Source organism: Pantherophis guttatus, chromosome 1, assembly GCF_059756535.1.
Source record: "Pantherophis guttatus breed Tessera chromosome 1, ASM5975653v1, whole genome shotgun sequence".
NCBI classification, from domain to species: domain Eukaryota; kingdom Metazoa; phylum Chordata; class Lepidosauria; order Squamata; family Colubridae; genus Pantherophis; species Pantherophis guttatus.
Genome location: NC_142063.1, coordinates 276347014 through 276370444, shown reverse-complemented (window position 1 = coordinate 276370444; position 23431 = coordinate 276347014). Strand labels below are relative to the sequence as shown.

General features: G+C 36.4%; 1 protein-coding gene across 7 annotated transcripts in view; it reads left to right on the top strand.

Annotated features, from left to right (window-relative positions):
* Positions 1 to 23431, top strand: part of SIPA1L2 (signal induced proliferation associated 1 like 2) — a 93350-nt gene that overhangs the window by 12548 nt on the left and 57371 nt on the right. For all 7 annotated transcript variants that reach the window (XR_009622752.2, XR_015731453.1, XR_015731454.1 and 4 more), the window contains 3 exons: positions 12792 to 14443; positions 18197 to 18330; positions 22169 to 22357. Coding sequence is in view for 4 of the 7 variants with exons in the window: in XM_060692359.2 (XP_060548342.2) it covers positions 12988 to 14443; positions 18197 to 18330; positions 22169 to 22357 (1779 nt within the window). In the remaining 3 variants the exon portion in view is untranslated. The remainder of the gene's footprint in view (positions 1 to 12791; positions 14444 to 18196; positions 18331 to 22168; positions 22358 to 23431) is intronic.

Sequence of the window (23431 nt, the reverse complement as noted above, 5' to 3'; positions counted from 1 at the left end):
CCTGCAGTCTTCCTTCCTCCAGGCTAAACCGGGGCCAAGATACTTTGTTATCCACCAAAATACCTAGATTCTTTCTTCATGTACTCCTGCCCAGTATGAACACTCACATCATGTTTTTGATTTTTCTGCCCCAAGTGAAAGACTGTGTTTGTTATTGTTAAAATTATTTTTGCTGATTTCTGCCTTTTGTTCCAGTTTGTCCAAATTTTCTTTTATTTTTGATATTGTCTTTTAAGATTTGTGTCCATTCCTTCATCACCTCTGCATTGTCTAAAATGTAAAGATATATTCTAACTCTTCATTCAAGTTATTCATAAATATGTCAAACAGCAGAATAGAAGAGTAGAGTAGAGTAGAATAATAGAATAGAATAGAATAGAATAGAATAGAATAGAATAGAATAGAATAGAATAGAATAGAATAATAGAATAGAAGAGTTGGAAGGGACCTTGGATGTCTTCTAGTCCAACCCCCTGCTTAGGCAGGAAACCCTACACCATTTCAGAGAAATGGTTGTCCAATTTCTTCTTAAAAACATACAGTGTTGGAGCATTCACAACTTCTGGAGAAAGTTGTTCCACTGATTGTTATAACTCTCAGGACATTTCTTCTTAGTTCTAGGTTTCTTCTCACCTTGATTAATTTCCATCTATTGCTTCTTATCCTGAGAATCTTAAGAAGATCCTACTGATACATTGTTTGACTTTTTCAGCTTGATGTGGAGCCATTGATGTATGTTTTCTGGATACAGTTGGTCAACCAGCCTGATCATCCAATGTAACATGGTCTGGTTCACATTTGCCATCTTCTCCACTAGGTTCTGTTTGAGATCTATCATGTTTACAGTGGAGGGAATACTCAATTGCCACACTAGAGAAGTTCACAAATAGCTCATGGCATTTGGATTAAGAGGCCTGGAGCAGTACTAGCATCCAGTGATGCAGTTAAGAGGCTACTCCATCAAAATCTTGAAAGAGTGCATTGAAGCACAAAAGTCAACATGAGCAAAAGCAAGACAACCCTGTCAATGACCAACCCATCAAGTTTCTCCAAAGAAGATGAAGGTTAGTTGCTGTGACAGTTCCTCATGGAACTTCATGGCTGAGCTGACCCAGTGAAATCTGCTGGTAGCCAATTTAGGAAGGGAAGGAGCTAATACAAGAATATTGCACATTAAATCTCTGGAAAGAAGAGAGAAGCTGTACTGTACATTTGCGGGAGAAAAAGGATGGCCATAAGCTCTGGAATCTAACCCTGTAATTTCTACAAATTCTTACTATTTGTGATTTTCTTACCTGGGACAGAACTTCCATAATGAGGGCCAATTGTGTATATTTTGTAAAAATATATTAGTTGCATTATACTTAACCATGGTATTAATGGTATTAATTATTAAGCTTCTATTAAGAATAAAAACAATATAGACATTAATTGCATAGGTACTTTAAAATATCTAGTACAGGTTGATAAATCAGGAATCTATTAGATCTTGGTTTGTTAGTGGAGTACTTGTACATGCAGCTTCTTGGATTGTAAACAAAATGAGGAATTTGCTTAGGTGAATTTTGTGTGGGTGGCAGACATATGTTCTTTTTGTCAAATGGCCCTGAACTGTTTTGGGGTCCAATTCTGGATGGGGTTAAGTTTTCTGTTTTCCTAGCTGTTTGGGGGTATGAAGGGGAAAATAGATCCCTAAAGTGTCATAGAGCTTGTGGGGGGAGGAGATTTAACTGTTGCTTCTCTTACACTCCAGGTTCATATACCAGGCTTTCTTCTTGATTAAGATTCTCAGATCGAGAATAATCAGTCAAGTCACTGGCTTGAAGAGCATGATGAATAGTAGCATCCATGGAAAGGTGGAGGCAAATGCAAGACCTTCCCCTTTTTTGTATGCATTGATATTTATGTACATTCAAAAGCAGGCAATGTTTGCATTGCAGGACTGTAGGACTCCCCCTGAAAATGCCGTTACAGGGCACAACTATTGGTTTACTTATGGTTATACCAGTAAATAGGAACAAATTAAGAGTACAGTATGCACAAATCATTCCCTGAAGTAAGGGGTTTCCATAAGTTTGGCTAGTTTGATGTGAAAATGTGTTGTACCAATCTTGAAATGTTGCTGCTGATACTGAATGTATTCCAGTTCTATAATATAAGTACTATAGGCGTTCATGGGATTTCTCCAGTGGTTACAGCTGTCTTTAAAAATAACATTAACTGTTGGGTGTGTTTGCATTTTTTGCATTCATTTGATTTGTTGTGAAGGTGGGAACAGCTGAGCAGCTGCAAATTGTATATGTTTATCATAAGCTGTAGCAGTTGGAAAATGTTATTCTACCTCTTTACATCTAACAAAAACAGCTTGATGGTTGTTAAAACCAAAGTCATTTACAGTTCCAAGTACACATTGTACAAATTTTTGTCCACAATCCATATTTATTTAAAAGCTGAAAGAAAAGGGGTGTGTGTATACACACACATATACATATATGTATACATATACAGTTTGTATATTCTCAAAAATGTTCAGTTACTTTTTATAAATACTTGGTAAACCTTGATAACCTTGGTAAGTATTATTGGACTATACAGAATAGAAATACATTCTAAATGTTGAATGTTTATCATGTAGAATTATGCCTATACAAAGTGACACAGATTCAATTTGTGGGCTGTGGATTTATTTTACAATTTCTATAATTCTTGACTCCCGGCATAGACTATTTGTGGTGATTACCATATCCACTTGATCACAATGAATGAAATGTCATAAAATAATTGAAAATATCCTAAAGCAATAAATCATCCCATAATTTAGTAAAAAAACCAACCCAAGATGAAAATCAAAGGGAAAACAACATTTGATCAATATACGTGAGCTGCCCTGGTGGCTGGTCTGCTTCTGGATCCAACGCAAAGCATTGATTGTATCGACTTTAAATTCCTTTATGGAATGGGATTAGTGAACCATGATAGCGAACCTATGGCACGTGTGCCACAGGTGGCATGCGGAGCCATATCTGTGGGCACGCGAGTGTTGCCCTAGCTCAGCTCCAGTGTGCATGCGCGCACCAGCCATCTGATTTTCGGGCCTTCTGGGCCCACCGGAAGTCGGGAAATGGGCCATTTCCGGCCTCCGGGGGGGGCATTTTTGCTCTCTCCAGGCTCCAAGAAAGCCTCTGGAGCCTGGGGAGGGTGAAAAATGGGCCTTCCGTGGCCTACCAGAAGTCGGGAAACGGGCAATTTACAGCCTCCGGAGGGCCCCAGAGAGGCCGTTTTCGCCCTCCCCAGGCTTCAAGGAAACCTCTGGGGAGGGCGAAAAACGGGTCTACGGGGAGTGGGAGTGTGGGGGGTCACCTGTGCATGTGTGGGGCGCAAGGTGCAGGTGCCCAACCTCCCTGTGCTCCCCTCGTTTTTGGCATGCGACGGCAAAAAGTTTAGCCATCACTGGACAAAGCTACCTTAGGAACTGTCTTGTTCCAATGGGTTGGACTGCCCCACTCGCTCCAGCAGAAGGAGTATGGTGCAGTCAAGGAATTTCAGCTAGTGGGGTCCAGAAGAAAAACTTTCTCTACCATGGCTCCCACCCTCTGAAGCATATTGCTGCTGGAGGTAGGATCCACTCCTACTATCTTGGCCTTCTGGAAGGGCTGTGAAACCTGGCTCTGTCAATTGGTTCTATGCTGGAGGTGGCTGGTAGACTAAAAAAGAAGATCCTGCCTCCATATTTCCCAGAGCATGGGTGTCAAACTTAATCGTGCCACATGACATATCACAACTTTTTTTTGCCTTTGTGGAGCTGGGGTGGGCGTGGCCGGTGCGTGACACATCTGGCCCTCAGGCCACCAGTTTGACAGGCCTGTCCCAGAGTCACTTTGATAGTGAAATGGACAGCATATATAAATAGATCTAGTGATAATTTAGAACAGCCAGTTTTCCATTTAAGCTGTTCCAGCTTAGCTGTTGCTAAGGCATAAATAAGTTATTATTATTTTTTAAAGCTTACCAGAGAAGTCTAAAAGGCCCAAGGTAATAGATACTCCATGGTCTTCTTTCAAGGAAGGGCATATGCAGAAGACCTTTATTCAAAAAAATGCAACTTTTGGCCTAATGTATATGGAAGAAGGTATTCCTTCAATTAGGCAAAATAGGCAAGCAGGGCCCAATCAAGCAACACATTTTTATGTAATAACAAGCTTGATTTGACTATAGAAATTCTTTGGAGGCCAGTATGGATATGATATGCTCTGGCTGAAAGACATTTGATAACATCTCTTGACTTGAGCCAAAGCTCAGAAGTCATACTATTTGAAATAATAGATTGACTTGAACCACTTTGGGTCAGTACTATTAGCCTCTTCTCTTAGCTCTGGCCAAAATGTTTCTAGGCTGGATACACTAGCTTGAGGACTGCCCTAGCCCTCACCAATGTTGTCTAGCCATAAAGACCTTGAACATGTTTGACCTCACTGCCTAAGAGTGCTTTATATTAGGTTAGAGAGATTTACTAACCTTATTCTGTTTGGTGGTTTAAAAACAAGTTTTAAAATGTTAAATGAGTCAAGCTATCTAGTTAAACATCATCTCCATATTTACCTCAGAGTTATCTGTTTTATCTCCAGGTGCCTCTGCTGAGATTAGGTAAGTAGCTACTAGCAAAACAGCCTTTTCATGGTAGCACCTGGTTATTGAATTACCTCTGTAGAGAAAAATAAATTTATCAGTTCTCTTTGTTACCATGTAAAGTATTTTACAAGACTTCAACCAAGGTTTTTTAAAATGTTAAGTTTCAAAATGCACTGGTGTTCTTTAGGACTTTGTACTGCAACCGTTTTCCCTTGGTTTTATTCGGCGGTACTGTGTCTGAATTTTATAATTTTTTTGCTTAAATTGTAAATTGTTCTGACAGCTTTGGCCTAAAACTCGTTTATAGCACCTTTAAGAATAGAACTAATTCTCAAGAGTGCAGTCACTCTTTTTAGAGCAGTATAAATGGCTCAGTTAATACATAGATGGGAAAGGGGCCACCTTCTAGAACTGCAATTCTATATACATTTACTGAGAAATAAACCAGATTTAATTTAGTAACTAATTTTATGTCAGAAAAACAGTTGTCAGTTAGAAAAAGAACGCAGATGCGTTCTTGGTTTATGCTTTTATTGTGACAACTTATGTCACCTCACCCTAGTCAGCTGTGCTTAAACTTTGTCATCCCAAATTTGCTCTAAAATGCTGCCACCTATGGAATCGAGACATTTTGCCAGTAATTGCCCATCACATTTCTAAGCCCAAGAATCCAGATAATATTACTGACCTCCCTTTGAATAGAAGCCCTCCAGCAACTAAATGGAGCTCAGACTTCAGATACCAGGAAACAATGCTTTATTTAATGCTTTCCAACGAGCTCTGAAATATATCTTTCAGGTTCAGTTGGACTCAGAGCACTGGCTAATTTTGATGATCTTGTTTATCAATTTGCCTAGTCCAGTGATGGCTAACCTTTTACTTGTCATGTGCTGTGAAAGCGTAAGCGCGCGTGCGAGGCAGTGCGCATGTGTGCCGGCACCCATAATGCAATGCACCCCCCTGTGCATGCGTGCATGACCCCGCATGCTTTCCTGCCTCCCCCCACACATGCACATCCGACCCCCCAACCCCGTTTTGGGCCTAGTAGGCCTCCCTGCAGCCTCCTGGGACCAAAAATGGGCTGTGGGGGTGTGTGCCACCCCCGCCCCCCATTTTGGGCCTCCCAGGCCTCCCTGCAGTCTCCTGGGTGGTAGAGCTGAGCTGGGCGATGGCTCGCATGCCCACAGAGAGGTTTCTGAGTGCCACTGTGGCACATGTGCCATAGGTTCTCCATCACGGGCCTAGTTCATCAGATCATAAACTATCCAATTTATGTCTCTAATCCCATTGCTTACCCTCACTTTGACCATCTAGGGATCTTGTAATTGTATTTAACTTCTTCCTTGCGTGTCCATTTTTTCTTGGGGATAGATTGGCTACAGATACATGTTACTGAGATTTGTTGAAATTTGTCTTTTTCATCAAAGAGCTGTCACAATTGCTAATTACAGCTAATCACATTTCCTGCGCTGAGAGTTATTTCTGATAGATGGGTGGCCATATATATTTGTTTAACAAACAGATTTTATAAATCAATAAACTTTCCCATCATCACATCATGCCAAGCCAATCCTGTTTTATCAGTAAAATACTCTGAATGTGCTGACGGTTTTGGAAAAGAGGCAAATATGTGGCAAAGCAGCTGTGTAAATGTGGCTTTAGTAAGCTATTTTTTTCATTCCTCCTCATGGGAACAGCTTTGAGAAGTTGTAGAAAGATTTTTTTTTAAAAAAACTAAGTTCTATTGGGAAAGTCAAATGTATTTTCCCCCTGTTGATATGAGGGAGGGTGAATTTTAAATTGACTTGGGTATTCTGCCTTGTCTTGAGCGTAACTCTTTTCATTTGTATATTGCTTGGAAATATAAGCATAAGACCTCTGAGAAAGAATCCTGATTAGCTCTATAAACATGTATTAACTGTAATGTACACATATTGAACACTAGCTTGTTTCTCAAAACAGCATCATAAACTAGGATCCAATTTGAGATGGTCAACAGGACAAGAGGTTTAGTTTTCCAAACTTTAATACTTGTGCTGGAGCCCATCTTCAGGGAACTTCTCTCCTTCTCTCTAGAACAGTGATGGCTAACCTTTTTGCTGTTGTGTGCCAAAAGCGGAGGGAGTGCGGGGAGGGTCAAACACACGGGTGCCCATACCTATAATTCAATGCCCCCCACGACCACAACCCCCCCTGAGCTCCCCCTGCTTTTGGCAAAAAGGTTACCAGTGGTTACCAGTGAGCCTGGTAGGACCGTTTTTCACACTCCCCAGGCTCCAGAGGCTTTCTTGGAGCCTGGGGAGGGCAAAAACAGCCTCCCCCACCCTCCCGGAGGCCAGAAATGGCCGTTTTGCAACTTCGGGTGGGTCTGGAAGGCCTGAAAATCGGCTGGCCAGCTCACGCATGCATGCTGGAGTTGAGCTAGGGCAACTCTCGCGTGCCCACAGATATGGCTCCGCATGCCACCTGTGGCACACGTACCATAGGTTTGCCATCACGGCTCTAGAATGTGTGAATGAGAGAGAGGGAAGTTCCCCAAGCATGGGTTCCCGCAGTGTCCGAAAGTTTGGAAGACTAAATCTCTTGTCCCGGTGACCGGCTCCTGCAACATTATCCTGGGACACATATATTTGCCTTCATCATAGGTTTGTTCTCTAGAAAGAAACAAGCCATGTGAGCATTTTTCTTTGTATTGTCAATTAGCAGAATTCTTACTAATCAAGATATCAAATATTGAAAATACCTACTTATTTTTCTATCTCATTCTATCCCTTTTCTCCCTGTCTCTCTTAGCATGATAGGAAACAAAGCCCTTTTCTGTTTTCATTGCTACACAGAGTTGAATTTCCAGCTTGGAAACAACAACAACAAAAAAACTGTAGTTAAGAGAATATGAAATTGTATTTGCAGGATGCTTGCTGTATGAACGGAAGGAAAGGTTCCTTTATAAAGATCATCTCATTGTGCTGAATATATTATTGGCTAAATCAGTTTTAGCCTAGTTTAGAGAAACTAGCTGAAAAATAAATATTATATTACTTTGAAGAGAAAGCTTGTAAATTTTAGAATCTTGCCCTCACAAGCAAATGTTGGCCAATGTTTAGCAAGTAGTTCTCCAACAAATAGAAAATGTTCAAATGTTTTTTTTATGTATTCATTGATTTTACACTATCTAGCTATCTAGCTATCTAGCTATCTAGCTATCTAGCTATCTATGCATGCATGCATGCATGCCTTTGGCAGTGTGGTGATTGAAGTGTGGCGATGACTAAAAGTTCCTTTTAATCTGGAAAATTTCTTCCTCTATATTTACTCCTTCCACTTTCTGATGTGTAGCTTGGTACAGCAGTCATGTGCATAGTATAGAGTCATGTTGTGCAAACTTCGCCTTCATTTTTTTCCTACTAGGCTGAGGATTTATTGGTAGATATACTGCTTTCAAAATCAGCTTTCTATTTGCTTTTTATTAAAGTGTTTTTTCAACCAACTAATTGTGTTCTGTTTTATAATGGATGTCATTGCATCCATTATTTTTTAGCTTCAGAAAAAAATGTCACAAAGATTTACTTTTAGATCTAACTTGGCACCTTTTAGAGATATCCTCAGTTGCCCTCTCCACTCTTCACTTTATTTGTACTTTCTTGAGTCATCTGGACTTTCTTTGAAACACAATATTGCAATGTTATTGGGCACCAGCTCTGTTCTGATAGCTTTAATTGTAAACGTATTAGAGATGGGAATTATTTAGGTGCCTGAGGAACCATCTCAACCAATCCCTGTTCTATAAAAAGACAATCTCTTCTCATTAAATATTAATTTGAGCAACCAGTGGTACAATAAGGCTCATTGTTCTTGCAGAAAAGCACCATTTTATTTAGCTGAGTGCTACAGCCCTTCAAAAGTAGTAGTCAAAATTCCAAATAATTACAGAAAAGTTTCTCAGATTAAAGTAACAGCAGCTTCTTTTTTTTTCTTTTCCAAAACCCACTATATCCTAGCTACAACCAGAGATCTCTGAATATGAAAAGCATCTTTAAAACTGAAGATTTAAAGTTGAACATTGGTTGAATGAAATACTTGCTTACAGAAAATGACACACATTTAGGGCTTGAAAAGAAGGGATAGCAATCTTCAGAAGTAACGCAAGATAAAGTCTAGATTATAGATATTAGCTTGGGTTAGAATAGTAGGACTATTATTTGGAGAAAATGCGTGCTTTGGTTGTGCGCGTGCTATAGGTACAAATAAGAATGACAATTTGCTCTACCTTATTATATGAGTATTACATGACAGTCTTGATTGACTTCTACTACCCAATATGACTTGAGACAAAGTATAGGGACCTATCCGGTAGTAATTACTGTATATGAAATATTGTAACATAAGAGAATATGACAAAGGGTATGAATTAACAAATGAAATGGAAGAGAAAAATAAGTTGCGCCTGTGAAACTAAGAGAAAAGGAAAGGATGTAATAGGTCTGAATAAAAATGGTCAGATCTTGTGAAATGGAGCTGGTATGCAGAGAGATGAAGATATAGGCTTCATTATGAATGAAAGAGTTGGCTTATGTTAGAAAATATGGATTGGTCTAACGCAGGTTGCTGCAAGGACTAGATTAGCAACACTAGAAACAGAGGTACAGAAACCAGTCTGGTCCATTGCATGGACATGCATAGACATGTAGTAAGAACCTTTCAGATGTAACACAGAAGAGATGTAGAAATTAAACTTGGATTATCCTATATACAGCTTGTCTCTTATACTCTGCATATGTCGGATTTCTTCTTGAACAATTTTTCAAAATTATTTCATTAAAACAGTTCATCAAGGCCTGTAAGGAATCTATACTTCCAGTATTTCACAGAGAGAAGCCTAATGGCTGTTCTATATATAGATTATAAGTTTATAATATCGGGCTGAAACTGGCAAAAACAAAGGTATAGAATCTAAGGCCAGACAAAGCCATTATGCAAATACTGTGCAGATATTCCTCAACATTCAAAATTAAGAAAAGGGTGGCAAAAAGTCAGGTAAGGAAAAAGAACTGACACATAAATATGGTTGGATTCATAGCCATTATGAATGCCAGTAGCTGATTTTCATTCTAACAGAAATGTTTGCATCTGCAATAAAAGCTATGTATATTTTGAAATTTGACTCTTTAGCTCATGAGAATATGTTTGTATTCCTAGAGAGAGCTTTATTGCTATGCCCAGTTAGTAATGGTTGCATGTTATGCTCTAGTGAGTGGTGATAATGGAAAAAACAGATTTGTGTTTTGGGAACCTTCTGAATAAATATGAAGGAGAAAAATATTCAGGTAAGGGCATAAATGAATGAGTGGGAATGCAATGAAAAAACAAAAATGACTGGGCCATATGAAAGGTCTAGACAGAAAATTTCTGTAGGTTTTGAATAAGTCTATTATGTAGATACATATAGCAAAATAATGAATATAAGTCTAGATGCATGATTGATTTATGCATGAAAGATTGAGAACATGGGTAAGGGTACAAGAGTGATGAGTATTTAATGTAGGACAGGCTATTTTATACTAGTATCAGGATATTGGAGGAAAAGGACATGGAAGAAAAGGAAAAAAAGGGGAAAAACCATAGAAAGTCTATAGGTAGGAAGGCACAAGTTCCATATGAGGTAGATAAAGGATATATTCTTCTAACAGAATAACTGGAAAACGGACTTACAGAAAATATGGAAGCTGTTTGAAAAGAAATAAAAATAATATAATTTTTCAGAATCGTGAAGAAGTGGGAAGTATGCTGAGTATATTGCATATCAGTTTCTCTTCCCATTATCTAGGAGTAGCCATGACTCTAGGATGTCACAGATCTGGCATCTCAGAGGCAATACCATCCCATCAAGAGACAACACTGGAGATGCCAAATAATCCTAATGAACCAATAGTGACACTGTCTTGCTTCTATTCAATTTCAGCCTATTTTATCCTATCCAGATCTGACAACTTCCAGACACTGGGCCAAGATTTTCAGTTTTTTCCAGGATAGTTCATAGTAACCATGTACAGTTGGTGTCACCAGTGTATTAATAGTGCCATACCCCAAACTAAGGGAAGACCTTTCCTTCCAGTTTGACAAAAAAGCAGGGAGAAAGGTCCAAAGCATGAGCCGTCCACAAAAGAGCAACTGCTTAGCTGATCTTCCTCCCTCCCGTGCCTGAAATTGCTCACTGGAGGGGGAGCAGAACTATCCACTGAGCAGTGTTTCCATTCTCCAGTCCAAATGGTCCAAGAGATCAGAATGGTCAAATATATTAAAAATTGTTGAGAGATCTAAGAGAACCAGGAGGGATCACTATCTCCATCCAGGTCTCAACACGGATCTTCTACAAGAGTGATCAGAATCATTTCTAAGTTTGAATCCAGTCTGAAAGAGTTTAGTTTGTCCGCTTTTTGTATGGTAGCTGAATACTAATCAGTCTTAGTAAATTTCTTCAAGAAGATAAGATGATAAACAGGGTAATAGCTGGCAAAAACAGATAGATCAAAGATAGCCTCTTGAAGAGGGAGCACCCATAGTCTCTTTCAAGACTGCTGTCACTCTAGCTCCTAAAGAAAGGTGGTTACCAGCTCCCAGGTCCAATCCACCATGTTCTCTATCAGATCTCTTAATGAGCAGAGAAAATGATGGATCAAGTCCATAAGTGGCAGGGAACAGTTGGGACAGCTCTATCTTCTTCCTCAGAGTCCATGGACTACTAAAACAGCATGTGCTATGGGAGGATGGAAAGTTCAAATGATTGTCTTGTTTATGATCTGATTAAATCATGGTCTGTCAGACTCTGATGATTGAATCAGATCAAAACACTCATTGTATTGTATCATTTTTGCAAATAAAGTCATATGCCTGACACTGCTCATTCATGTTTACAGTGGTGTCAGAGTTCCAGATCAGTTTTGTATATTTAATATGCTGTTAACATTTCCTATTGTGGGTGTGAGTATCAGTAAAAATCCTGTTTGCTTTACTAAATATTAGTAGAGGATTATTTTGATCCATGGATTTTATATCCTTTAAAAGAAAATATGGACCATTTCTTAACTATTTATGTTTGCAAATGTCAGAACCTTTATATGTATTAGGACCTGGGGGAAGCTTCAGTTTTGACAGTCTGTTACTTGGTAATTTAATCAAATCTATCAGTGGAATCACTTTTTGCATAAAATTAGCAAGTCTATTCCAATTCTCAGATCAGATCCCTCTGATGATTTATATGGTTTCCATAAATGTGCAGAAAATATTTTAATCAAAATTGATTCAGAAGTGATTCTTCAATTCAGACGTTCAAATTAAATTAGATCTCACACTGGAATTATAATCAGATTATAATCAGATTTAGCTGGTTTGCACATTTCTACTTTGTATGTGTCTCCCCTTAAGATACGTAACATAAAATCTTTAAGAAATGCAAATAAATCAGCTATCATTCATTAATAAATATTTTGATTCAAGTTGGAAATGTAATATTGTCTGGTCTGAGATATTTTTAGAAATGTAAGCATGTAAGTAATCTGTATTCAAGTTTCAGTAACGGATCTTTTAAACAGTGGAGGGTTCTTGTGATCAGAAAAGCTAGTGCTAGCCAATAATTTAACATTGCAGTGAAGATTGGTAGGAACAGACTTCCAACATTCATTCCCTGGGGATTCAGTGGCAGAATTATTTTATTTCCCTTGTTCTGACTTTAACTCTAGGTAATTTGCAATCAAGATAAAATACAATAATTATACAGTATATTATAAACAATGGGAATATAGCAAACTGTAAATATTAAATATTCATTTTTAAGTTATTAAATATTAAATCTAATATTGAAGGCTCTAGAATCAACATCTGTAGAGAAGCCATGCATTTACAACTTTACAATAGTTGTACCATAGGAGAGGAGCCTCTACAGAGATCAGGGAATAGTTGGATATTCAAAATTCCCTCACTAGTTTTATGAAACTGCCTATTTACACCTAGCAATAATAGAACAGGCTGAATTTAATTAAATTATTTGCAGTTATCTACATTTAATTATTTATTTACAATTTTTGGTGGTGGTATATTTGTAAATATATGTTTTCACATTCAAAATGTATGTTAATTTATTTTCTTTCTTTTTTTAATGTGGACAGATACATAGAGTGAATCAACTCCAGATTCATTCTTGATCAAAATATATGAAGACTGAGAAATGAATTATATAAGACTATCATCTGAAACAGCAACAGGATCAAATTTTAGATATATTCTTATTTTATTTATAATGGAAATGTTACAGCAACACCATTGGTCTTGAAGATAAAAGATAATATCCCATTTTCTTTGGATATGAGTGATAAGAAATCTTCACAAGAAGAAAAGCACAGGCCTAGCAGAGGTTCCTCAAAATACAGGGAATCTGTAAGAATAATGCAATCAGATGATTACTTTGCCAGAAAATTTAAGGCTTTGAATGGTAATATGGGTCCTCCTATATCTCTAAATACCAGCAACAAAAGTGAAAATAGTAACTCAGCCAATGGTACTCCTGCTGTGCCTAAAATGGGAGTCCGAGCCAGGGTATCTGAATGGCCACCTAAGAAAGAGTGTGTCAAGGAACTACCCAATGCTACCTGGGAAGACAGGCCTCAAAGTGAGAGTGGTGGATTAGTAAATGGGGATCAGAATGAAGGACAGCAAAAGGAACAGCTTGATTTGGAATTTGCAGGAGCCAAATATGGACTAGGAGACATTTTTATCCATTCTCCACATAGGGGACTTCATCCTATACGGCAAAGAAGTAATAGTGATGTTACAATCAGTGACATTGACACTGAGGATGTTCTGGACCAGAATGCTGTGAACCCAAATACAGGAGCAGCTCTTCATCGGGAATATGGAAGTACTTCATCAATTGACAGACAAGGCTTGTGTGGAGAGAATTTTTTTGCAATGCTTCGTGGCTATACAGTAGAGAATGTTGAGCATAAAATACATGCACCGTTTGGACTTCCTGAATTTTTCCACTGTGACTCCGCAATTTCTCCAAGTCTCCATGCGGCAACCCAGATTTCAAGAGGAGAGTTTGTCAGAATTTCTGGACTGGACTATATGGATAGTACCTTGCTTATTGGTAGAGATCAGGGAAAATCTTTCAAATGGAGATTAAAATCAGAGTCAGTAGAAACATCTCTTTTTAAAAAACTGAGAACTGCTAAAAGTGAACACGAAGCACTAAAATTCGCAGCTGAATTAGAGGATAGTAGACTTGAGAAGAATGTTCATCCTTGGAATTGTCAGAAGTGCTTTGCACACTATGATGTTCAGAGTATTCTGTTTAACATAAATGAAGCAATGGCTACTAAAATTAATGTGGGCAAAAGAAAGAATATAACCACCGGGGCGTCAGCTGCATCACAAACTTCAATGGCAACAAGCCAGATTGGGAGCTGTGAATCTCCTTTGGGAAGTAAAGAGGATTTAAATTCAAAGGAAAATTTGGATGCCGATGAAGGCGATGGGAAGAGTAATGATTTAGTACTGAACTGCCCTTATTTCAGGAATGAAACTGGTGGGGAAGGAGATAGGAGGATCTCACTCTCTAGAGCAAATTCAGCATCTTTTTCTTCAGGAGATAATTGCTCTTTTGAATCTTCCCTAAGTTCACATTGCACCAATGCAGGTGTTTCTGTCTTAGAAGTACCAAGGGAAAATCAACCAATCCACAGAGAGAAAGTAAAACGTTACGTCATAGAACACATTGATCTCGGTGCCTATTATTACAGGAAGTTCTTCTATGGAAAAGGTGAGTGATTTTCTTTTAGCATCTTTCACTTTCAAGGTGTTAGGGCTTGGATTTTATGTTCTTTTAAAATAAATTACTGAAAATGCATATTCCTTTGTTGGAGTTGTAGATCTCTGTCTAGTTTTGTCCTTTGATTTTACAGAAAACCATAATTAGAATTAGCTTTAAAAACCAAATACGACATCAACAAGGTTCTTTAGACTATAAGCCATACTGTTTCAAAGAACATTGATGTAGCTTGACTTTCTTTGTGAAATTCAGGAATTTAAAAAATTCTGTGATATCCCCATTTAGTCTTTTTAGGCTAAACATGCTTAGTTCCTTCTTAATTGTGGTGTCAGAACCCTTGGCAAAATAATTGAAGTAGTTTAACCAATTTAGAAAAAAAGTATACCTAAATTTTTCTGGCAATTTTATGCTGGTGTATAATATTTAATTGCTGATCAATTAAAAATCCCAAATTAGTTAGTTCTGTTGATGAGCATTGCTGGAATGTAGTTTTCAGACCAGTTCTGAAACCATCTAATGGCAGGGCTGTTTTAATTAATTTGCTAAACTAATGGCTACAGTCTTACTTTGCAACATGCAAATAGACAATACATATATTGTGTCTACTGCATTTCCACAGTCCACTAACAAAGTTTATCAGTTTAAAAAATGAGATAAAGGTAATGAAGATTTGTTCTTGATCCATTTGTGGTGATTTTCAGCAGTTACTGCATTGTTTCCAAATAATTTAACCATTTTGTCTAGAATTTTTCAAATTTTGAGTACTAGATTTTAGTCTTCTGATTCTTCCTTCTCCCTTGATTAAAGTTAGAGGTTGCCCTTTGACCTTCTTCATGCATCTGGTATTTCAGCTGTTCTCCATGAAGCAAAATGCCTGGTTGAAATAAAGTGGCCTGTCTTGATGCTTTTATTAGTGGCAGTGAAGTAGAATGCTTTCCATTTTGCTGCCTTGAATTGAATTGCTTCTATGATTAGGCTTGAGGTAACTGTGAAATAAAGTAGTGCCACTTTGCAAAAGCCAATTTACCATGTTTTGATCATCCTCAAGCTGCAATCTTGATCTATCTGCATTTCACAATTACTAGCAGAACACAAAGCTGTTGTTGGAGAAGATGAAGCCAAGTAGTTTTGCTTTTTCCTTGATACCTGGTAGTATTTTACAATTTTGCTGAGCACCTATTATATTAATCCTTTTCTTTTTTATTTGAACATATTTAGATCAGTCCATTTTGTTTATATTAACAGCTTTCTGAGCTTTAGCTTTCAATCTTAATTTTTCCATCCATCCATCCATCCATCCATCCATCCATCCATCCATCCATCCATCCAATTTCTTTACTACTCATCTCACCTAAGTTACTGTCACTCCTTCCATAATAGTATGTGTCATGTTTTATTATAAATCTTAGATCATTGCAAGCTTTTTGAACAGTGAAATCAATTTTTTCTTTTTCTTGACATTGTACTTGTTTGGGGCCATACTTTTAGTATTTCTTTTTAATTTATATTACATACCCAGATACATATAAAACATGCACCCTACTTTCAAAGTTTATTAATTTCCTAAAATATTTTGCCTTATGTTCTATGTTAAATGTATGACTAGAAACATTATGAAATCAATTTAAGTTTGCCCTCGGAAAGAAAGAAACTTTTCTGACTGCAGAAGTGGTAGATTCTTAAACTAATTTTTGAAAAATAGTTTTGTGTTCCAAACATGTCAAGTTTCTTAATACTGTTTTAACTGAAACATTATTAAATAAGTCAGGCATGTTGGTTCTTAATATTGCAATTGTGCTCCAGTTGCATATTTTTTAGTATTGAAAGTTAAACATTTATTTACACAGAGAAAATAGGCGCTGTGATTATGACAGTGTACCATATGGGCAAAACCTGCCATTTTTGTAGAAAATGAATATTCTAACTTCCAAGAGGAATTTCATGGTGCGAGTAATTGCCCCCTTTGATAGAAAACTCTTTTAAAAAATTTTTCCTGGAATAAAGAATATAGACAAACTATTATGACTGGAGAAGGGATCAATGAGGATATTTTTTAAGGAGGAGAGAACATGCTTGGATTGAGAGAATGATAGAGTTGAGAGAAATTGATTCTGTTTCTTTCCTACCTATCTATGTTAATGGGTTGAATGAGTAACTGAGGGGGAGAGGGAGAGTTCCTGGAGAGAACAATTATATTTTAGTGCGCTCATATCAAACTTTGAATCAGTGGGCTCCCGTTTTATATAGTCTTGGAATTTGGAAGTCAAAGCCCTGTTGATTCATAACACTAAATGGATTTTTATAAGTTGGCATAATTTTCATTAGCCTTATATAATGAGAAGAATTATTCCTAGAATAAATTGCATAACAATTAAGTTTGCCAAGCTTCCAAAAGAGGTGCTGTATTTATTTATGGTTAGTCATTAAACAGATTTTTTATGGTTGCCTGTCTTAATTAATATAAATCACCCAATGTAATTTAATGTGATGAATAAAAGGACAAAAACAAAAGAAAAATCAATAAAAAAATAATTGAATTCCCATTAAACATTTTTCTAGCAGAATAAGATTGGTACATATAGTGCTGACTTTTCTAATACCCTATCCACACTGGTCTGTGGGGGAAAAACATATCTTCAAGTCCTTTGAAAGATTAACAGTTTGACGTCAGGGTCCCCAAACCATAAAAAATAGGCCAAAATGTTGACTCTCCAAAGTAAATTTCTTTATTGTTCCACACCTATAGACAGAATCTTGCCAAACTGAAACATTCTACTATCTACATCAAGTGTATATTCTGAAAATCATTATGGAGGGGTTGTCTTCATCCTTTTTCTCTCACACAAACTATCTGAATTGAGCCATTTCTTTCTCTGGAATGCGCCTCCACCCTCCTGGGAATCCAAACTACTATATTCTCTCAGACATGCCCAACATCACCAAATTTAGAAGTGAGAAGCTACAGGTTCAATTACAAAACTAACAAATTCCTGATCCTAAATTTATAGTGCCATGGTTCTAATTGTTCCCCAACATGGTGACTTTCAGGTTTTTTGAGCTACATCTCCTATCATGCTCAGCCATCTAGCCATTGACTAAATCACATCGGGAGACTACTAGGTGAGGCTGTGTATCCTACTGTCAATAATTACCTTGCTTTGTATGATATTGATAAGCAAATTGTTAATCATGAAGCATATTTGATAAATTAATACACTTGCATTAAGTATATTAATGAAGAATACACGTAAAAATCCATTTTATATTGTAGATACAATCCCAAAAGCACATTCTAATAGTATTGGCTTCTGGTGGATAATTAATTCTTATGTCGTTGAAGTTAATGACATTTACAATATGTTTACATGTATTGAATTTTGCCTATTGTGAATTGAAGATCATTTTTTTTCTTTTCTTTTTTTAAAAAGGGGGTATTTCCCTTCCTATACAAGTTTAACTGATTTTAGAATAATTTAGATTATTGGTATATCTAAATTAAGAATATCAGGAAATAATACAATCTTTGTTTAATCAGTATTTAGATGAAAATAGAATTGTGTAGATATTCTCACGTGAATGTTTCATCATACTTTTAGATATAAAAGTTGTCATAAAAATAAAGTTGGTATCAGTAATAGAAAAGCATAAGGAAGGATAATCTAATATCAACCAGTGATTTTCATTTGTGATATAAAGAGGAATTTAACTGTTTCATTATTATTTTACCCTATTTATACATTACAGAGCATCAAAACTACTTTGGAATAGATGAACATTTAGGACCTGTAGCAGTCAGCATTCGAAGGGAGAAGTTTGAAGAAGGAAAAGAAAAAGAAGGTTTACAATTCAACCATCGTATAGTGTTCAGAACAAGTGAGGTAGGCTTTCCACAGTGCTTCAAAATTGAGATGTAAAAGAGAAACAGATTTTTATAGAACTTTTTATTACACATTTACTTTATATTCCTTCATGTGGACTGTATGGTTCCACATATATATATACTGTAACTGGATAAATTAAATATGTTCTCTGAATGATCTATGATGGCTGGAGAAAGTATCATTACATTGTCTTTATTTTGTCTTTCTGCACATTAGTTCCCAAGGATGGTTGGAAATACTAATCTGTGTATACACATAATATTCTATTAACACTCCTTCATGCTTATTTCATAGATTAATTAGAGTGAAACCCTCATTTAGTCATAAATGTAGATAATGGACTCTTATCTGTCCACACTTTGGAGATACCTTTAGAAGGCAGGATATGGAGAACTGCTGTCAGTTCTCATACACAACTCAGTGAAAGCAATTTGGGCAAATGAACTCTAATCAATTATCTTTCAAACAAACTTATCTTATAGACATTATTTGAATATTTTAAAATGCAGAGACAAATGTACATATATGTATTTCCATGTGTGGGTGCCCTTAACAATATATTTCATGCTTTCATCCATTTTATGTAGTATCACGTCAGTTTTCATTGCACAGTTTAGTATGCAAGACAACAATGACCTTGTTCATTCTAATCCTTTTTGTGCATTTGCTCTTTTTAATACTGATCTTCTGTACTCAGCTTTTATCATTATCTTTTATCTTCTCAATTCAAATAAAATTGAGCGAACAAGTAATAGTTTATATAGTGTTGTGTGTAAGAGATGTTTGCATCAATTTCAGATTTTCATACTTTAGTGGAGTGATAGTTACACTTTATAATGCAACCTTATATGTGTGCATGTATATTTACTGATTTTAATAGCATTTATTTGGCCTTTCCCTGCAATAGTATGTTTAAATATTTTGGGAATAAATTCATAGATGGAGTGTAATGGTTCTTAAAGTACCAAAACATATTAGAACCTAGCAGTTCTTAATTCAGAAATTCATTTCTTTCTCAGTTTTAGCAACTAAGGGAAAGAGCTGTAGGGAACAGTTAACATTTTCCAAAGACAAACAGATGGAGAAAATAGAATCGGCAAATATGCAGAAGTTAAGTTTAACTGTAAAGAGGATTATAAACAGACTTGGAAAGAGTGTTTGGAAGAAGAACTGACTTGGAAAAAATTAAGAGAGGGAAATAAGTGAAGGGTGCCAATTCTATTTTTAAATACAATGTTGTTGAATATCAATTTATTTGTGAAGTTTAAAAATGGAATTAGGCATTTTATTAAAGTTAAAAGGAAGGATATTTGAAGTACCACTTTTCTTAAACTGTATGCATTTCTTAAAAGAAAAGATGTACTTTTGAAATGTGGCTGTTGATAACCAGCAAATTAATTTTTGTAAGAAAAAAAAGTTTTATTCACAGACGAAAAAAATTCAGATTTATCATAGGCCTCATGAAGAGCCTTTGTAAAATATAACGTAAGATGCTCAGAATTATGCTGGCTATCACATTGTATTTCTAGGAAAATATCAGAAAAGTGAAATGAAATGCAGGTGTTTGAGACTAACTGACTTTAAAATATTTATAAAATCAAGATTGGCAACATTCTTGCAGGGAATTATTTTTCATTCTGGAGATGACTCAACTTTGTAGCAGTATTGGTGAACCGTCCAACTTCTAAGCTGAATGTAGTTGTTTATTCTGTCCTTTCCAATTGCTCCTTTTTTAGTTATCAGAATGGAGCTTTCTTGTGCCAGCCCCACTTATCCATCATTATCATAACTACTCTCCTAACAGATCATTCTTAGAAGTGAGACATAATTCTCCCAAAGCTCTACTTGGTATGGAAATCTGAACAGACATTTGCTCTTTTTTTTCTTCAGTGTTAGAATTCAAGAGTCATCTATTGAAGCTAAATGCAGAGAGATTCAGACCTCATAAAAGGATTTAATTTTGGTCATTATACAAATAATAGTTAAACTATACAGTTCCCTGTCTTGAACATAATACATTGGTTTAGCTTGGGGCGAAATTCATTTACCTTCCTTACCGGTTTGGAAATGTGTGTGCGCTGCGCGCTTGCTTCGCTTGCGCGCACCGTCTGCACATGCGCAAAGTCTTCTACACATGCAGAGAGGCTTAAAATGTCGCAAAAAGCAACATCATAACAAGTGGGCGGAGCCTCCCACAGCAGCTGCTCCCAGTTCGCCTGAGCCGGATAGAACTGGCTGAATTTCACCCCTAGTTTAGATAACCTGGAAAAATCCATGAGGATACCAATGTTCATATTGGTTTAATGAATGAAAGTAGCACAGCTTAACTACTAGCTTCTAGGAAGGTTTATTGTCTTCTTGTACATGTCTGAATTTACTGAATGAATCTAATTGACTATTCTCTATCACAAATCATTGTGAATTAACAGCACTTCTTATGTTCTTACCATCAAGATCCCTCTTGGACTTCTAAAGTGATAGTACCTCACCAACAATTTTCTTAATGATAGAGTGGTTTATAAAACCAGTTTAAAGTGAATAACATTTTATCTACCTCCTTATTCCAGAAAGCTCTCCATAGAAGATCCCGCTTGTTCTCTACACTATATCTTACAACAACTCAAAAGTATAGATCTTTCAGCAAAATATTGCTATGCTTCAATATTAGAAGTATTTCAAAAACATATACCTTTGAATCTGTATAATCATTAACCCACTCTCTATATTTTATATAATACAATTTTTGGAAGAGCGAGATAAACTAATCGATATAATAGATCCTATTTGCTTGTCTCATAATATATTGGCAATACCACTATTGATTCCAAGTACATAGCATGAAAGAAAGGATATTGAGGCAGAAATATTGCAGGGAAGCCTTGGAAATCCACGTTTTAATCATCCTCATCTAGGAGGCTGGAGATCAAGAATTTAATTCTTTGAATGATCCCTTGGTTGTTAATCCAAAAGTGTCACACCATAAGTATAAGCAATTGTAGTGCAATGTAAACAAAAGTCCTAGAATCTGTTTATTAATAGATTCTCTTTTGTCCTATCTCACTTTGGAAGTTATATAAATTTCAACTTCAGGCCATATCAGAGAGATGAACTTTCAAGCAGTTTGCTGATAAAATTTATGCAATTTATTTAAAATGGGAGTGGAAAGTTTCTGGTCTTCCAGATTTGAACTGCAATATCCATGATTAATACCCATAGTGCCTGAATCTGAAGACAATTGAAAGTTTGCAACACCTAGAGAGACACAATTTCCCGGCTTTATTCAGGGGACTGAGTAAAACATGATGGCATTATAATAATTTTAATTCTTTTAAAATTTTAAAATCTAAATAAAGAATGACAACGGCTTTCCACCAAGGAGCCATGGTGGCGCAGTAATTAGAATATAGTATTGCAGGCAAACTCTGCCCACAGCCAGAAGTTCAATCCTGACTGGCTCAAGGTTGACTCAGTCTTCCATCCTTCTCAGGACACAGATTTTTGGGGCCAATATGTTGACTCTGTAAATTGCTAAGAGAGGACTGTAAAGCTCTGTAAAGCAATATATAAGTCCTAAGTGCTATTGATGTTCTTAAGAGGGGATGGGTGGAGGTCAAAATAGGCAATTGTAACTCGGTGGTCAAAGACTTTGAATGTGGATTGACTTTGCACGCATGCACAAAGGACTGGGATTGTCACAATTTGCTTGGTTCCCTGCAAATGCCACTGATTTGAACAGGTTTCACATCATGAATTAAGCATCAGTGTGTCCACATTGTTAGTTGCTGAAGACTGCATTCATATTAAACATATTGCAATCTATTTTCTGTTGCTACAGCTTACAACACTGCGAGGAGCCATTTTAGAAGATGCCATTCCGTCTACTGCTAGACACGGCACAGCACGAGGCTTACCTCTTAAGGAAGTATTGGGATACGTAATTCCAGAACTGAATATTCAGTGCCTGAGACAAGCTTCCAACTCACCCAAAGTGTCTGAACAGCTGCTTAAGCTGGATGAGCAAGGGGTAGATATTTATTTTTTTAAAACATTAGTATACCAATGTGTTATTTCCTTTTCATAAATAGAGATTTGAGATTCCTGATCTTACCTGTTTGAGAGACGAAGATTTTAACTGCAGTGACTTCCATTAGATAAATAACATAGTAGAAAGAGGATTTTCGCATTAATAGTCAAGCAAGCACATTCAAAAAGCATTGTGCTAAGAGCATCAAATTACATAAAAGGAGAAAATTATTGTCTTGCTAGTCTTTCACCTTTTCCAATTTTCCTTTTCTAATTATAATTAGCACATTTTATTCGCAATACTAATCTTCCTACTGATGTGGGAAATTTGATGGCTCAAACAACTGTATTCTTAATTGGGACTATCTAACAAGTTAACACTGCATGAGCAATGAAATGCATATATACTTTAAATTCAGAGTGAATAAAGGTGCGATTGTCTGGTCTAATGCAGAAGATCTGACTTTCTGCAACATTAAAAGGCATATTTATGTATTTGAAGTAAACTGCGTATATGTGTGTATATCATGTAAATATTATATTTATATATATGTGTGTGTGTATGTATATGTATATATACACCTATACATATCTATGGAAAAAATGAAACCACTATTTTAATTACCTTTGTTCATTGATAGAACATTTATTTAGCCATCTAAATCATATCAGTTTTATAAAGATGTTCATGTATAAAGAAAGACATCTCTTTTTTCAGGTTGAGGTATATTTTTGTGCTTTTAAGGCCAGAATAAAATTACATTTGATTTAATTTCATTTAATTTAGTTAAAATTGAATGCAGTTAATATGATCATAAAAGAACTGATGTATGAACATTGGAATCATACAATGTTGACAAATCAATAAGAATGAGGAGGGAGTAGGGTGAGTTTATTGTGATGTCAGGAAAACAATTACTATTTTTTCTACTGATAGTAGTTTATACATGCTTGGTAAGATCTGATGACTATCAGAACTAAGCACAATGAATTTGACAATACAGAAAATTATCTTTCTTTTAAGTGAGAGCACGGTCCCCACCTCCCAAATATTCTTCAAATAGCTAGGAAAATA